This window comes from Aquila chrysaetos, chromosome 3 (genome assembly GCF_900496995.4).
Source record: "Aquila chrysaetos chrysaetos chromosome 3, bAquChr1.4, whole genome shotgun sequence".
In the NCBI taxonomy this organism is placed as follows: Eukaryota; Metazoa; Chordata; class Aves; order Accipitriformes; family Accipitridae; genus Aquila; species Aquila chrysaetos.
Window position 1 is genome coordinate 48848744 of NC_044006.1, and position 17145 is coordinate 48865888.

The 17145-nt window shown below is 36.1% G+C and overlaps 1 protein-coding gene across 4 annotated transcripts in view; it reads right to left on the reverse strand.

Annotated features, from left to right (window-relative positions):
* PHF14 (PHD finger protein 14) overlaps positions 1-17145 on the reverse strand; it is a 169266-nt gene that overhangs the window by 59763 nt on the left and 92358 nt on the right. The window contains exon 17 of one of the 4 annotated variants that reach the window (XM_030008265.1): positions 5252-6564. The exons of the other annotated variants lie outside the window; for them this stretch is intronic. Coding sequence (XP_029864125.1) covers positions 6552-6564 — 13 coding nt within the window. The 3' untranslated portion in view covers positions 5252-6551. Of the gene's footprint in view, positions 1-5251; positions 6565-17145 lie in introns of those variants that run through there. 4 annotated transcript variants of the gene reach the window in all.

Here is a 17145-nt window from a genome sequence, read left to right on the forward strand (position 1 = left end):
CTGGCTAGCAGTTCCACTGAAAACTTTGTGAAAATAAAAACAAAGCTCCATACAAAGACAAGCTAACCTAACCTCCTAATTTACCTCTAACTGACAGGTAATTGCTTACTATCAGTGTTTTTAACAAGCCTGAAATTACTTTATGCATCAAAATCAGAAATCACTGTGTTCCTCATTCCAGCAATTAATGAGAATAGATATATGCCCATTATATACTGAGAAAATGGGATGTGAAGAAGAAAGGTGAATTCTGAAGGAGTTAAGTTAATAAATTAAAAAGTAATAAAACAAAACATTTTCACTTATAAAAGTATAGAATGCAGGTCAGCTACATCTTCACAGCAAGAAAGCTTAATTAGGCATTTCCATACCTGAAATATGTCTGCTTTGTTCTTTAATAAAGTGATCTCCATCTGCTCATGCCCTTGGATTGTTTTTATTAGGCTTCTTAGCAGTACAGCTGGCTGTGCTCAAGCCCTACATAACTCTGCATTCTCCTGTTCATAATTAACTAATTATGCTCTAATCAATAGTGTAGATACTGATTTTACAATGTAAATGAGATAAATGAGATAATGGCTGGGGTCAATCTCATTTTATTTACAACGCCCAGCACACACATCCAATTTCATTACATTGCATCTACCTGCACAGGAGGGAGTCTTATCAGTTGGCCTGCAGAAGTCTTCCTGCGAGCACCAGGGAAAAAGACCTGTGCTTTTACAGAGGAACAGTGAATGCAAAACCTGCCCGTCACTGGCGCATTTGTAAGTCACTGGTTAATATCATCGAAAACCACAAAGAGCTGATTCAGCCAGAGTGAAGAAACTTATTTTGCATTCACAAGACGGCATCACCCATCTATAGCTGTAAAAGTAATTACCTACATGTCCCTGAAACACAACATTAATAAGCTAAGCTTTAAATACAACTTTCCAAATATGCTTCAGAGACTACAGAAAATCTCTCACTTATGTACACATCATTGCACATCGTCTGCAGCGTCATGCCAAAAGGTACCAAATTGAAGAAAATACAAAATTACAAAATATATATACTACTCCCTATTCAACACAACAGCTTATAAAGATTTACTTTAATGGAAAAAAGATATAAAACTTTGATACATATTGACAAACCATCATCACCATCAGAATTAGAGAACCTGTCATATAAGCCTTACTCTGGCAAACTTAGAATTAATTAGAATAAAATTAGAAGTAATCTAATCCAGGATTTTTAAACTCTCAGACAACTGCAGTGGGACTGGCGTACATGCACTCATCCATTAGCTGGGGGGATGCAACACAATGGCTGTTCCAGCACCTGGGTGGATTTAGCTATTCATATGCATCTTTCCTTGTTGGCTTGTTCTGGACCCCATTTCTGACTAAAGGCTTTTAACACCTGAGGAACAGTTGTTTCTTCTCAGGCACTGATCTCTCTCCCCTTTAATCCATTAGTGTCCAAATGCTGGGCCACTCTGAAACTGCAAACAGCTGGAGACATACACAGGGGTTCATTTTAAGTGGCGGCACATTCTTGGGTTCAGATGAACAACTTAAAACCAGCTATGACAGTTTAAGGCGCGGTCATCATTTTGTTTCTTGTTAGTGGCTGTACAACAGATCCAATGTAAAGGAGCATGTAAGCATTCCTAAAAAAAACCAGAATAAACTGATGTAGCTCAAGTGACTTCAAACCGTAGAACCAAGATGACTGACTTTGGACTGGAGCAGGTGAGGAGCGCTCCTATGAAACCTTAATTGCAACCAGACCACGGAGGTGATAAATTCTGGGTGATAGGAATGAATACCATAGATGGGTTATATCAGCAACTCTTACATTTAATGTCAAAGAAGGCACCTTCCTGTGCCCTTATTTAAAGAATAACATTAATTAAAGATCTAATGGTGAAATAACTGCATAATTGTATGCTGTCCAAAAAGTACATTTATTCTACTTACTGAAGGAGGAGCCCAAAACAGTAGTACTTTTTATTTACGGAATATGTGGAAAACATTCCTCTTTTTAGCTTTCTCTTCTGACAGCTCTTGAAACAAAGTGAAGATACGTCTTTGTATCTTACCCTGCCACTCTACACCAAAACTCTTCAATTCAGCCCCACAGATTCCAACAGAAATTGCTTTCATTTGTTGTGATGTCATAGGCCAAGCAGAAACCAGAAGTGATGCAGTGCTGTATTTAGACTCTAATTTAAAATATAAGCTCCAGATCCTTAGCAACTCTTTTGTTTTTAGGCAGAATATTGTCGAAAGAGAAAAACATATTAAGTATAAAATGGAAAAGCTGGTTTTCCTCTTCCTGATTTCTACACTTTTTTCCCTTGCCTATAAGTGGCACAACAACTAAAAATGGATGGTCAAGTCATCTTGCAGATTCTGTTCTACAGAACAGTTTGAAGAAACTATTAGGACCAGGATAATTTAAAAGTATTTTCACATAGGCCAGACAACCTTTAGGTGACTTCACCATTGGGAGTGTGACAGATTCCAGCACTAAAATTCTTATATGACTGCACATGCATACAATATTGAATATAAACCAGCATATTGTCCAATTATATAGCCTCTTCAAACACAGGTACTGGTTATCCTGAAAGGCTCTCTATCTCCAAAGATGCTCAAAATTCAACCGCATATAACTCTATGGAACTTGATCTAATTTCAAAGTTAGATCTAACTTTGCAGTCAGTCCTGCTCTGAGTGGGTGGCTGGAACAGATATCCTCCAGAGACTCCTAACCGACATCTTTCTGGATTCTAATATTTTCATAACTTTAAATGAAATACTCTTTCTGGGAAGGATAATGCTTATGGTATTACACAAAGTAATTAAAAGCTACATTCAAATTTCTATTATGCCAGGTACAATGCAAGCATACAAAAGGAAGTCCCTGACTTCCATAGTTTATAATGTTAGATGAGACAATAGACTATTATTCTTTTCTGTTATGCCTCGAAGACAGAGGGGCATGGCTATTGCTGAAAGGTGAGAGAATATACCAGACGCAGGATAATTATTACATTCTGGTTTTTATATCTACCTACTACTGATGAAGACGGTGTATGGGCAAGATGGACATGTGGCCTGACAGAGCAGGGTAAGCTTACTGATCTTCAGCTAACAGTAGTTTCACGATAAAGTACCTATATGGTTTTGGATGTGGGAAACTGTATAATCTCTAACTTACTCAAATTTCTGTCAAAACTCAAGGGCATTAATAAAATGACTATTTTTTCTCTTTAGTGTACAATAATCCCATGGAAAAGCCTTCATTCACCCAGAGGATCTACGCTACACTTTTCAGCATCTGCTACATGAAGTAAGTTTTTAAAAAATCCTGTATTTAGCACTAGTTATACTACATAGCAGCATGAATTTCTTATGGCTTTGACCTCTAGGAAGTTCTACTTTAAAGCAAAAAAGGTAAACAAAACATTCTACCTATAAATTCAAAAGGAAAAAAAAAAACATTTTATGTAGCTCCTACTCCCCACTGCCCCCGCTTATCATCACATAACCCAGACATTGAATACTTCATTTTAACAGAACTGACAAATAGTGCCGATCAATTATATTACAAATGAGCAAAAGAAAATAAGCATTAATCTGGCAGACATTTGTGTAACTAAACTTATTATGGTAAACCCAAAACTGCCACCTCTCCTACTTGATTTAATTCATGCTTTTTAATATGAGAGAGAGAGTGCACGCGCTAAATTAATACCTGATGTTAAAACAAAGTGCCAAGGAAGGAACAAACAAAATCCTACAAAGAAGCTGTACTGGGGAACAAACAAACAAAATGCAGCAGGAAATCACCTTAGGATATCAAGCATGGCCAGGGGAGACTCAACAATACTCAAAACAGTTTTTAACACACATTAGCCTGTCCTTAAAATCTTCCAATCGCAGAGATTATTCAACTTCCCTAGCAAACTTCTCTAGTGCAATTATTGTTAGCAAAAAAACTTTCTGTTGCCTTACCCAAATCATCTTGCTACAATTTAACTTATTTTTGGTCTGACCAGAGTTGAAGAACAACTTTTTTCCCTTCTTTGCAGCAACTTCTCTCTTCATCTTTGTATTAATTTAGGCTGTTTGAAGACATTCCCCAGTCTTCTCTAAATTAAAGAAATCTAACTATTTTAAGTCTTTTTATTCATTTATCTCTCCTGTAGTCTTCTTATCATGCAATTCGGTTTGCTTTGGACTTTCTCTACATATTTCTTGCCAAAATGGACAGAATATGGTAGCTGAGGCTTTTCCAAGGGTGAGATACCAGTCTTCTGAATATTCAGGAGGAATACTTTCATGTGTTAAATATAACATCTCTCTTTGTACATCTCAGGTATGATCAGTTTGATTAACGATCAGTTTGTGATCCAGAGTCCCCCATACCTTCTTTTTTGAAGGCTTATCTCCTAACTAGTTACTCTTTGTATCATAATCATGCACTAAACAGTAATGTGCCTTTTCCTCTTACTGCACTGCATGCTTTTTCTGGATGCTTTCTTAAAATTTCATTTTTAATTCTAACACTGTAGTCTCCCACATCATACTGGCATCACCTGCAAATGTAACCAAACACTTTATTCCAGCACCTAATACACTAAAGCAAAAAATAACAAAAATATAACAATACTGCATCCAGGAGAGTCCCTAGTGCAACCCAGTGAGTGGACAGTTGAGTCCATGGTAGCTAGTCTACTTTTCTAATCAGCTACACACTTTATTGCAGCTTAATTAACAGAATATTTCTCTAGCTTATTCAGCAGAATGTCACACACAGAACTGTTTTAAAAGTCTTACTAAAGCCAAGATATGCTACATTTATCATTCTCTCCTACTCACAATACCTAGACTGTGTTAGTTTAATAACTGATCATAAATCACAGTAAACATTACTTTTTTAAAATTTTTCTTCCTAAACTCAGCATGATGTATGGGCAAACACCTTTTTTTTCCCCCTTGTTGGCACAGCATTTGGATATAGCTTTTTACTTCCAGAATTCTGGACAAGTGGTCACTAAACTTGGTCTTTAACAGATTCATGGATTCTTAAAGATCAAATTCCTGCATTAACATCAATTTCCTAGTGCAAATTTCTTTATTTTTAAGGTGTCTTTGTGTGCCTTGCCAAAACAGAATGGTAAGCATTACTTATAGTTCAGACAAAAATCTTACTCTGATATCATCCCAACCCCTTTTTAAAACAAAACGACGTGTTAGACATCAGGTTAATTTTATTTAATATAATATCCAAACATGAAACGCCCTGGTAAGATATGACTTGTAGGTAAGTATACACAAATTTGTATATTTGTCCTATTACTTATTACAGCATTTAATTTCTTTCTTAAGTTTAAAAAATATTTTCAAATGTAAATGTGCCTTGATAGATGACAAAAACCACCATATCTCAAGAAATTCAAAGATTATATGGCATAAAGTTACAAGTGTGATTGCATTTGAGTAGAATTTTTCCGAGCAAGTTCAAGATGTAAACGATGAAGATGTCAACACACTGCTACTGTAGATTTAAGAACTGGATCGGTACCATTTGTAGATCAAAATGCTATGTCTGCATCTACCAGGATATATATATGGACGAAGACGAAGATCTCAGCTGTCATGCTGTGTGATCAGTTCTTCATTCCTTCCCCAACTTACATAACAATTTCATATTTGTATTGTGAGGAGATAAGCTTGTCCTGAACACTGCCAGAGAAGCCAAATAAAACAAATGTCTGCATATACTCAAATTTTTCTTTTTCTTAAAATTTTTTCAGAAAGCAATATAGGTATAGTTCTATTCACTTGAGTATCTCAAGTCAGAAACAATTAGTTCATACTAATAAGCATAAAATCATTTTTTCCGTGGCAAATCTATTCCTTCAGAATAGTAAGTCTCAAGTGTTTTAAGTGTTTTACAGGTCTCATTATCACTGAACATTTTTTTTTTTTTTTTTAAGGAAACAATCCTTTTTACAGTAAGGTCTATGTACAACACGGTGTTCTATATAGAAATGTTCTTATTAAACTGCATATAAGTGGAGTGGCAGGCGGATGGCAAACCATTGCTTATTTCATTCAGTATCACCATAGAGGAACGCACAATATTTAAGTCCCACAGGCTTCTTTCACTCTTCAGTGAATCCAAGCATTGTATAACATCATTTGCCAATGAAGCACAGGGGGAAAAAGACATTACTTAATAGGACAATTCTGACAAGACATTTATCCGGGATTTTTCAACAATGTACATAAGAAATGTTCCTGATTAGTGCAAAAAAATGCAGGCAAATTAACTACCTTGTCAGTCCAAATAACAAACCAATCAATTACATTCTATCCAAGCCTGACAAGCAAACTCAACTCTTTGTCATAATAAGCTTATAGTAGAGACAAGGTAGCTGTTCTCCTTTACTTTGGGTGCTCTATTGAGAGCTTTATCCACATTTAAAAATCATATTATAAAAGGTTTCCACGATTGCCTCCGAGGATGAGTTGTGGCAGAGTTGTGTCTCATGAAGGGTATCTACACAGTAAAGTGATAAGAAAAAAATATTAACATTGAAAGATCATAGCAGCTCTGCTCTGTCTTATGAAACATTTTAACATCACACTAAATTCAAGCAATGTGTATGCTCAGATCCAAATAGTTTAAGACACTCTTACCAAACTTCCAAGAGTCTCTAAGTGTCAAAACATTAAACTGAGTTAAGTATAGCATCCTTTTAACTTTTTTCTCAATACAGCTCAAAGAACAAAGGTGGTCCACCGTAAGACAGAGAAGATAATTTTCTTTTTTTTTTAATCATAAAAGCAACGATTTAATACAAGTAGGCTTGATTGTGAAGCTAGCATTTTCCTCAGATTTGAAACCCACACAAATGTAGCTATGAGATTGACTACATGACAAGCACAAACAACAGGGGTACTGTTACAACCTTAAAAAAATGCTTGTTTTGTAGAACAGCATTTGAAAGAAAATAAGTCCTAGGGTTTAGGAAGCATTAAGTAAGGGAGGGTTTCTTTCATAAAGCAATGTAATAATTCAGTACACAGAAAGCTTTAGTCACTTCTGAAACAATGTCTTTGAGGCACTAATTCAAAAGTCTTCATGGCTTTTCTTTTTCCTACTTGTACTTCCTTCCTGTCTTTTGACACTCTCATGACATACGTACTTTTCAAGGATGTGCTTTTTTTTTTAATAAATACAATTTTAAAGTGCTGATTGTCTACATTTAAAATCTTTAAAACTACTTGCAATACAGCAAATTAATGTAACAGATAGCATTATGAGATTTTTAAGTAGAAAAATATCCATGCTGTCTTTAAGCTGTGCTGGCATAACAAATACACATCAGTTTTCAAAGAAAGACCTATATAAACTGTCCACTACATTTGTTTTGTTTTCTACTTTGAAATGTATTAAAGTAGAATTGTAAATAAAAAGGAATTCTAAAGTGCTACCATACTTTCATAAAATAAAAAAAATAACAATCTGATGAACAGGACCCATAGTGTCACTGCATGTTCCTACAACAGTTCTTTGCAAACTAATTTTGAGTGTAAGGATTTTAAGTCTAAGAATTGGAGGGACAGCAAGGAAGTAGTACATGTAAATCCATTTCAATTCTCACTTCATCTCGTACTTGGGACATGATAATAATTTTAAATCAGGTGTCCTGAACTGCAATACTACAGCCCAATTTTGAACTTTTAAAGAAAACTGAAAAGATGAGCTATAAAATAGAACTACTTTTAATATTCATCTTACTACAATCCCCTCCCCTTAGCAAGTGCAACTGGTTTTGTTCTGATCACCTCAAGGTGGATGAGGTTGACATGGGTGTACATTCAAGTACTGAAACATGAAGGGTAGCATCAGCAAACAATCTGAGATAAGCCCAAGGTCTTTGTGCCACCTCTATCCTCTCAGCAACAGTATGAGTAGCTGCAACTGTAACATCGGAGTCAGGTCATCAAAATGTGATGGTCTATGCCCTATCTGGGCTAGCAAGGCTTGGACATGAATCCAGTTATCCATACTTTTAATACAAATTTTTATTTCTGTTTCTCAAAATGAGTGTGTGTGTATATACACACACACACACATATATGTATGTATATGTACTCATAGATATATGTATAGGTACTTATAATTGTACTTTATATATAAATTTATACATTATTTTTATATAAAATTATATTTATGTAAACGCATGCTTTTATATATGAAACTTCATAGTTGAACTAATAAGTTTATTTAAAAACTTATATAATTAGTTTATAAACTAATAAAATAATAAGTTTATTTAAAAATCATTTATTTTACATGATTTAGGGTTATCTTCACCCCTCTCCTTGCCAAAGTATTATTTAGTTAAGGAATCATTACTGACTTTGCTTAAACACAGTTCTAACCAGCAACAGATTGGTAAAAGACAAAGGAATATGAATGGATAAATACAACAGCTTTTTTTAAGCTTGTAACCCACAAACTCATCTGATAACTGACTACTGGTTTTGGAGAACTACTTACTAAAAATTTTTCCTGGGATCTCCCACATTGATGACATTTCTCCTGTTCTATTCTCTGCTTTTGCTTTCTTCCCACCCCCACATACCATTTCCCAACCCTCCTTCATCCAAAGAACTGCTCTCATTCCTATACATCCACTCTAATTTCTACTGACTGCAGCACCCAGAGCTGCCTGCAATATCTGAACTTGCATTTTCAGCTTTAGTTGGGAAAAGGATTTACTGAACACAAAAATCTGAAATAAGGACAGTGAGCAGAACTGAACAGCTTTCCTTTCTTACCAGTAGATGAAAAAATATCAGACAGAAGAAAGCATCACAGGTAATGCTGTAATAGATGCTTTCAACAAGGAGGTTCTCAATTGCGTAACTGGTCCTTCAGAAGAGTTTTTTTCTCTCCCAGCTCTCCTTCATTCCAGGACAAAAATAACTACGAAAGCACTTTCCTTCAAGTTTTGGTACAAAGGGAGAGAAACACATCATCCTCTCACTCTCTTCCCTAACCACACATGGTTGTAATCTGCTTCCCCAGTTAAGTAAATATTATGTAAGGGGGGGGGGTGGGGGGGGTTGGAGGGGTGTGGTGTCTATGAATATGTGCAAATTTCCTTTTCAAAGGAATTTACAGCACAAGAAACCCCACAAATTATTTCAATACTTTCTACTGCAATTGCCAAAGGCCCTCTTCATTTGTGTAACAGTTACTGAAAAGTGCAAATTGCAGACAAGTGCAATGCTTATGGTAGTTGTTTTGATCCTTGTTCTTATTTAGCCATTTTAATACTTGCTTTCATCAGATTAAATACCTCTTGTGAGAACAATGTTTTTGGCTGCTAACCAGGCACAAGTAAAATACATTTGCAACCATAATGTAAGCTCAGTTTATCTTCAAAGGTCTGAAGGTAGGAAGCTGCTTCAGCATACCTTACCAATTCTGGAACATTAGGACTCTCCCACCAGGTAAAGTCTGTCAAGCCTCAAGAGGTATTTGGGGTATTTGAGAAAAACTTTAATGGCTAAGATGGTAATGAACAAGAGGGAAAATGGAGCTATTTAATTATAGAGGAAGTGCTGACAAAGACCAATTTTAGAAGGCAAGGAACCGTATCTGCAGTAAACACCAAACCATCTGAAGGTGATAGAAGTAATACGCATTTTTAAAATTCAGGCTGCTCAAGGTACATCTCTTGATCCCAGGAATTAATGTGTACCCACAGCTCCATTCAGCAGATGAGAGTTACAGAGCTCTTCAGTGGAAAAAAACCCCAACAGACCCAAAAACAATGATGAGCAATGTGCTTTCTAGACACTGTTAATTACTTCAATTCTTGTCAGTATTGATCAAGTTATAAATATTAATAAATGCTTCCTGAATGGTTACAGATTTCTATTTGCTTATATACACACTGATTAGACTGTAAAAAAGTTATCTGCAGGACAAAACATCACAGCACCTGAGGTACCACTGGAATAGAAAAGTTCTGCTTCATTTTAATAACTGGCACACTGGAGCATACATAGTAACATTTAGAGCTGGTCACTGCACAAACATGTTGACTGAGGTAAACGTGTAAGACTAACAGTAGTCTTGATTTACAGAATTCTGTTCTCCAAGTACTACTATGCCCACTTCAAAACAAGAACACATTTTCAAACTATTTCAAAGCCTAGAAGAAATGACATATCCTATACAAAAGAATACATAAAATATTGATATCACATATGTGAAATGGTTTCATTCGTTAATAAAAGTGTCATTTTCCTTCACTCTGCACTGTCTTTGTGAATACAGGCTTCTGAGAACCCATGAAAAAAATTTCAGTCAATACACTCAATACTCTACATGAAACCCAGCTTTCTCTTTTAAGAGACTGCATTTACAGACCTTGTCACAACAAGGTCCTTGATGTTATCGAAGCAATTTCAAGATACTTTAATCATTGGCAAAACCCAGTAACTTGACAAGAGAAATTTGGGCCAGGAAGATTTCAGTAACTTGAAAGGAAGGTTATTGACTCATGTAATTTCATTTGGAAGTGGCTGAATCCAATTGATCTGTTTTTTGCAATGCATATCTTCCCTCTGCAGCTGTCTCTATCTGATTCAGCGTGCAAGTGCAAGCGCAAGGACTGACTATCCCTTTCCACTTAAAGCGAAACTCTTCCTTCCTCCTGCTATTATTTTGAATGAGCACACAAGGAGAGCATTTTCAAGTTTAATCTCTGTACTCACTGTAAGAAAAAATATACTCAACTGAATGCCAACCCATGAATTCAACCAAATCTTGTGACTGCTAGTATATTCATTATGTAGTTAGAAAAACAGGTCGTAGAATATAATTTTTTATTATTAACAGAAATGCTGAGTCAGGGCTTGTATAACACAAGGTCATGTGACAGTACAAAACTAATTCTCAATCCCAACTGCACAATATCATGTAATCTACACTGTAACAGGTTGTACTTATTTTCAGTTGAGTACTTAGATGCGTTCAAAAGAAAAAAACCTGCTTCGTACGCAATGAGCATAATAATTTATAAACATGGTCATGATATGTATGAAATCATATCTTGACATACAAGTTTGGTTTACAACAGTTTTAACAGTAAAGAGGTGTATCAGTAGGAACTTCACAATTAAAGTAAATTTTAAGCAGCATAAATCTTAAAAGAAAAAAAAAATTGTGGTATAGATGAGGAGCTAACAAAGCCTTGAGGGGAAATGAGTGGACCAGTATCCATGGATCCTGTTCATGTAGGTTGCTGCACTGCTAAACATCGGACACCTTGTTTACATTTCATCAGAATTAAGGGGAACACTGACACTGATGTGCAGCTCAGACTGCAAGTGATTTACATGTATCAGTGTATTCTTTAGCAAAGATATTTTCTCCAAAATTCAGTACAACTTTTTTAACTTGAGTCATTTTGTCTCTCATTCAGGAAGTGTTCTTTTTCAGATACTACATGCTTAGTTTTTCTCAGTTGGTATGCTGTTTTGGTTTTAAAAGCAAACAGATGGGAAGTCTTATTAAATGCCTATCTATCCTGACAGTGAAGTTACACATTATGTTCAATTATTTCACCCAACAAAATAGATTTAACATGCAAAAATGTCAAAGAAACAAAAGAAAAAGGGAAAGGCAATATAAGCACAAAATTAAAAAAGCTATTTTATCTACAGAAACACACACTAATTTCAGGACACAATGTTTTAATTTTGAATTATGTGAAAGCTGGTCTTTTAAAGCGAAACTTTGTGCTTCTTAAACAACTGAAATATCATTTTCAAAATACTTCTGATCCCCTACATAAGGATACATATGATTTGAGAAGTAAAACTTTGCCTTACAAGAAAGCCATTTGGTACTTCCTCACACAGACTGGGGTTTATTTTCCCCTTGTTTTTATTTCATGAAGGTGGAATGAAGTGAAACAAAAAATTAGGAAAACTTTGTCACTGCAGAACTAAGTTGGCCTTTACTCACCCTGACTTAGTCTTAGGCTGTCTGCGCACACAAAACATGCTTGACCAACTAAACATGACTAGCTGGCTTAAAGACAAAACTGTGAAATTTCCTCTTATAAGCTAACTAGCAATGAAAATGCAGCTAAAAATCAACTGCCAGTCCATCACTGCCTTCCCAACTTTTTGTATCACAGAAGATGACAGGAGTTCTGCTGTAATTGAGTTTTTTATGTCTGATCTATTTACTTCAAAGTTTGAGTTTTGCGGTATCTATAGCAGCAGGAACATTCAGGCTGCTCTGAAGCAGCATGCACCCCAGACATGCCCATAGAAACATTTGCGGAGAAACCACAACCCGACCCTCAGCATCAACACTTCGCCTGCCTGATCCCAAAGCAGGCTAAAAGGGCTTTGGATTCTGTTGACGGTAATAGTTACAGAGTATCTTCCCAGTAAAATTCTCTCTTGCATAAACTGTGTGTAATTAAGACTTAATCTATCAGTAAAGTAAGTCAACAGCAAAAACTCAATAAAAATATTTACATTTTATGTATTACACAATTTCTTTTTATTATAAGTGCTGTCACCCACTGTAACTGTTTTTCTGTTACACTGAGAACTGTGTACTCCTTCTTAAGTACTATATAAATATACTAAAATACCATTAATTTTTCAGATCAAATCTTTTATTGGCAACAAAAATCTAAACTGCTTTCAAATACAGAAGTGGCTTTGCTTATTATTGTTACTATTATTAGGATGTACTGAGAAATATTTTAATTAGCAGGTTATATAATACAATAAATTAGATTGTAAGATTGACTTGATATAAAAAAAAACTGAATAGAGGAGTCTTTTTTAAGCAAAAAAAGGTGGGAAGTATATTTTTTCCATTTCAGTATATTAAATAAAGTCTAAAGGTGTTTGATTTTATTATTATTACTACTATTATTATTTTGTTTATTTTTTACAGAAAAGTAGATGAAGTCATTTTTGTGGTTTGGCTCTTTATCACTGGGGATAGATGAGCTCTGACAGGAAAATCTGAATTTCACTCCAATGTCTAAGTTTTAACATTTGACAGTAACCACCAGGGTCTAAAGCAGTTGCAAAGTCACTGGACTGCATGGTTTTCATGCTGCTGTTAATGAAAATGCAGGCCTAAGCCACTAAGGCATCAGTTATTGATGGTTTATTGAGATCCATGAAGCATTTAGAACCTCCTGTGTGACTTCAATATGTTAAAATCTAAGCATGACTATCAGAGCGCCACAAAACAAGCCAAAGTAGGAATTCTGGTTTCCCGCTCAGCTGTTCTACCAAGCACATGTCTAATAATAAGTCCTGCTGTAGGTAACAGGCTTTATGTGACTGTATTAGTCTGCTCAGTCTAAAACATTGATTCAGGGCTAACAGATGGGCATTTTTTCTTCCTTTTTAAAGTAATTTCTTCTTCAAGACATTTATAGGGTTTTTTCTTCCCGTATCTCCCGCTCCCAGAAACCTTAAAACTGTAACAGTTCCACTGTGAGCCATTCAAGACTACAGCATCACGTGCAACCTCTTTACCAAGCCGCTGTGTACCATAGCCCCGGTCAAAATCTGTGATGCGTTTGCTGCTATGACTGAGAAACAAAGAAATCAATTCAGATCAGGTTTTATTTATAGTTTAGATTGAGGAGATTAATGGCAGTACTGAAACTTTATTGCTTATTGGAACATTGTGTCCAGAGAACAAAGGGAGGTGTAAGTATAGCCTCTTATCACTGTTACAGTTTAAAAATTACAGAAGAATTTACTACTTCTTCATAACAAAGACTACAAAAAGCTGTATCATGGCTTTGGAAGAGAAAACGTTGGCTTGTCAAAGGAACTGCTAAGCAGAATCCTGCAGGTGGCTGCCATGAAAGGGAAGGTTATCAAGTAAGAGAGGGATGATTTTTAAAAGAAAATTTACTCAGAGCTCAGAGAAACACATCATCCCATACTACAGGAGATGAGGAAATCCAGCAGGTGTGTTTGGTTAAGCAAGAAGCTTCTTACTGAACTAAATATGCAAAACGTGTGCTGGTAAAATTCAGAAGGCAAAACCCCAGATGGATCCAATGAGAAACATAAAGTAGTTCTTCAAGAATGTTAGCAGTGAAAGGAAGTTCGCAGAATATATGGATTGGATTTCAACTGGCTCCACAGAAGGGGCTGAGGTACTTGATGCCTTTGCCTCAATGCCTCAGTCTGCACAGTGAAAACTTGCTCTCAGACTTTCATGCCTACCAGTGTGACATGGGAAAGAGGACAGTCAACAGCAGGAAAGCAACAAGCCAGGGTCTACTCCATTTGAATATATTCCAATCCATGGGGATTATCCAATGGTTCTGAAAGGGATGCTTGTTACTTCTGTTGGGGTCCTGTGTAAGATCTAAGAAACATTATGACAACCAAGGCAGGTCACTGACAACTGAAAAATGCTAAGACAAGCCCATCTTAAAGAGTTAAGACATGCCCATTAAAAAAAGGTAGTAAGTAGGACCTAGGAAATCACAGGCTGGTCAGCCTCACCCCTGCCCTGGGAAAGATCAACAAGCATGTCCTCTCAGAATCCATTTTCAAACACATGAAGGACAAGAAAGTACCCCAGAGCACTCAGTAAAGATTTAACAAGGGTAGACAAGTTGGTCATGTTTGAAATGACCATGATGAAATGACTGGCTATGTGAAAGAGGAAAGAGCAGTGCTGGTAACATACCAAATTGTATTCAGCATAAGGCTTTTCAAACAATCCCATACAGCATTTTCCTTACCAAGTTATAGCTCGAGATCGAGATGGTGTCCAATAACAGACAAAGTACCACAGCGGGTGATTCTGGAGCTAACAGAGTTCATAAAAAAATCAGCATAATGAGACAAAATTCACCCTCTGCAACTTTCAGAACAACACTAAGTTAGGAAGGGTGGCTGCCACATTGAACAGTAAATTTCCGATCCAAAATCTGCTTGAGAAACTTGAGGACTAGATCAGCAGATAACCATGAAGTTCATCAGGAAGTAGAATGAAATCTTGCATGCATCAGTACAGCAGAGAAGCAACTGGCCGAGTTGCTCTCGGCCCTGCTAAAAGGACCTGGGGATTAAAGTGAATGTCAAGCTCTGTATGACTGAATGAAAGCAGGACCAGCAATTCACGGGAGGTTATTGTTGCTCCCTACTCAGAGCTAATAACACTGTACTTAAAATACCATAACCTGTTTCAGGCCACCCAATTCAAGAGAGATGAGAAAACAAGAGTCTACGTAACAGCTACCAAGATGGTAGGGGGCCTGCAGCATATAACCTACGAGGAGAGACTGAGGGAGCTCGCCTTATTTAGTCTGGGAAAGAGGACACTGAAGGGCAAGGTGGGGAGATCGAGCTGGAACCCACAACCACCTGAAGGGCAGTTACACAGCACAGCCAAACTCTCCTCACTCGTGACTGACGACATCACGTGGGCTCACAGCCACAACCTGCAGCTTAAGAGGTTCAGAGTGGACACTAGCAGATGCTTTTTCATTATAAGGAGTAGTGCAGCAAGCTCAGGGGGTACTCAGGACTCAGCTGCATGGGAACAGTCAAGTAAGAAGTTATGATAATTTTTTCTTGATATTCTAAAAGCTTTCATTTCAGGTGTTAGAAATCCCTACATTGGCCATAATTCTTAAGTATTGCTGATTCCTATGATCAGGATGGGAAGCAGCTATGTTGAAAAAAAAACGCACGATGTCCAGTGCCTGGGTCACTAGTGGATTTCTGTCAGCTACAAGGAGTAAGAACTTTGCTTCCCAGCCCTCTCACAGACAGCATCTGACTGTCCACATGCCTATACTAGATTTCTAAGTGGTGTCCAATACTGATTTATTGTTGTGCACAAATAGTGAAATACTGTGGCCCTGACGCCATCCTAAAATTCAACGGTATTTGTCACAATAAAGGGCCTTTTCTTTGATTGAAAGGTGATTTTTTATTCTACCGAAACGTAGATACTATAAACATTTCACCAAGTAAAAGCCAGGAAAGGTTACGTGGGTATGTTCTATAACTGTGAGCACATCTAAAGCATATTTGTAGCCATCAAAATAAAAAACCCCAGAAAACTAGCATTATTCATGTATATTTACAACTCCACAATAAAAAAACTTTACACATGAAATGGCCTAAGTAAAAAGCTCCCAGATGCATTTACAAACAAAATATAAAGTTAGCCAGAAAAGTATGGAAAATGCAATGCATTCACTTGCACAGTACATACACGTCCTTGTATTTTAAAATACACATCTTAACACTGGGCCATATTTTTTTTAAAGGCCAGTAAGTTTTTCAAACCGATAGATACAGAAAGGCTGGAAAGATTTAAGTTAAGCAAATATATTTTGAAACACAAGGCAAACATTTCATATATTCCATTATAATTTCATCATTCATTTTCAGTCTTCATTTTTAAAACTTTCTAAAACAAAAGTGACAGCTCTCTAAGTGGAAATGGACTAAGAATAGAATAAATCTGAAATACACAAAAATAGGAATTACGGTTTTCTTTCAAACTACTTCTGGAGCATGCAATACTTAGTAATAGTTTTTTCAAAGGAAGCCAGAAGCTAACCAGTATGTATAAACAACAGATACATTTACATTTATATCATAATCAAGTTATAGACAAAAAGCATCACACAGCACTTCTGAAAATAACTATTTAGAATATTTAGAACAACAGTTGTTATAACATTGTTGTTCTATGCCGACGTACGTGCAAAATGTACATGCAAATAAATTTCAGATATCATACATAAATCTTAACAGCAACGACAAAGCCTTGTTGTATTATATACAAAAATCTGTTAATTAATAGCATTTAAGACAATGCCAGAAGTTTGATAAAAGTATATTAAGAAGATGCTCTATTTGTGGAACTCTGTGCTAAGTATTATACAAATCATTTAAGAGAACTAAAAAAATAGTGAAATAATACCATGATGTACATTGTAACTTGTTTACTTAAGATTTTTCTCAAATAATATAAAAAAGGGCCCTCAACAAACTTATTTCATTATGACAATAATGGAAGTCAATA